Source organism: Meles meles, chromosome 4 (genome assembly GCF_922984935.1).
Source record: "Meles meles chromosome 4, mMelMel3.1 paternal haplotype, whole genome shotgun sequence".
Taxonomy (NCBI): domain Eukaryota; kingdom Metazoa; phylum Chordata; class Mammalia; order Carnivora; family Mustelidae; genus Meles; species Meles meles.
In genome coordinates this window covers 150,549,789-150,550,995 of record NC_060069.1, presented here as the reverse complement: position 1 = coordinate 150,550,995, position 1,207 = coordinate 150,549,789, and the positions used below count along the sequence as shown (strand labels likewise).

The following is a 1,207-nucleotide window of genomic DNA, read 5'->3' as shown; positions in this document are numbered from 1 at the left end:
ACTTTGACCCATTTCTTTGATTTAACTTGTAAATGAAGCACAGCAATCTAGAAAAAACAAAAACAAAAGCAAAACAGAGATGAAGAAACATTTCATTGAGAAACATACCACCAGCAGATATGATTGGCATGCCTAGCTATGAAGAATTCTGTTTAGGGTCTGATATATTCAGCCTTTGAAGATACTGCATTCGGTCTTAAAAGTGATGCAATAACTTTTAGAGGCCACCCTAACTAGGCACCAAAGCAATCTTAAGCATTTTAATGAGTGTTAGGGCCTCTCCCTGTGTCAGGGGACAATGAATGAATGAATTGTGTCAAGTAGATAATTGAGAAATGACACAAAAGGAGAGTATACACGTGATTTTTTACATGCTTTAACCAAAGTATATAAGCATCCCTTTACGCATGCTGACATTCACATTCAAGATCTTGCCTTGAATATAGCAAACCAAACTCAACGCACCTGACACCATGAGCTACTACGGCAACTACTATGGAGGCCTGGGCTACGGCTGTGGAGGTTTTGGTGGCCTGGGCTGTGGCCGTGGCTGGGGATGTGGCAGTTTCCGCAGGCTGGGCTGCGGCTGGGGAGGTTGCGGATGTGGCTGCTTCCACCCTCGGTGCTATGGAGGATATGGATTCTCTAACTTCTACTGAAATCCTGCCCTGGAAGTCCAACGTCAGAGGCCATAATGTGCTTAACTCAAATTAACCAAAACGTGAACGAAGCAACATCAGCTGGGACCAAGCTAAGATGAAAAGTATTTCGCACCTTAAGATTCTAGGTGCCTGTTTCTGGTATCCCTGACATGCACTTTCATAACTGTAGAATTTCTCGGTTTCCTTTGCAATAAATTATCCTAATTTAAAATTTGCCTGTTTCTGGTATCCCTGACATGCACTTTCATAACTGTAGAATTTCTCGGTTTCCTTTGCAATAAATTATCCTAATTTAAAATGGAACATGTGGCTTACTTTATTTATTTATTTATTCATTTTTTTAACTGAATTCTGACTTTATCTTTCCCGGTGCATTTCCCATCTTGCGTCCTTTTAAAGAAATAGAAAGAAATAGTCCTGAAATTCTGGTTACATATTCCTGCAATTATCATAGCAATATAAAGACAGAGTTTATGAGGACTCATCTGCTTTCCACCTAACCACCTAATTTTGGTTAGTGGTATTAATTTTTATTTACAATCTTG

At 39.6% G+C, this 1,207-nt stretch overlaps 1 protein-coding gene across 1 annotated transcript; it reads left to right on the top strand.

The window, feature by feature from the left end:
* Positions 1-473: 473 nt before the first annotated feature.
* LOC123939738 (keratin-associated protein 19-7-like) lies at positions 474-659 on the top strand. Its single transcript, XM_046001552.1, has one exon. It carries the CDS (start codon positions 474-476, stop codon positions 657-659), a length of 186 nt encoding a protein of 61 aa, XP_045857508.1.
* The last annotated feature ends 548 nt before the right edge of the window (positions 660-1,207 follow it).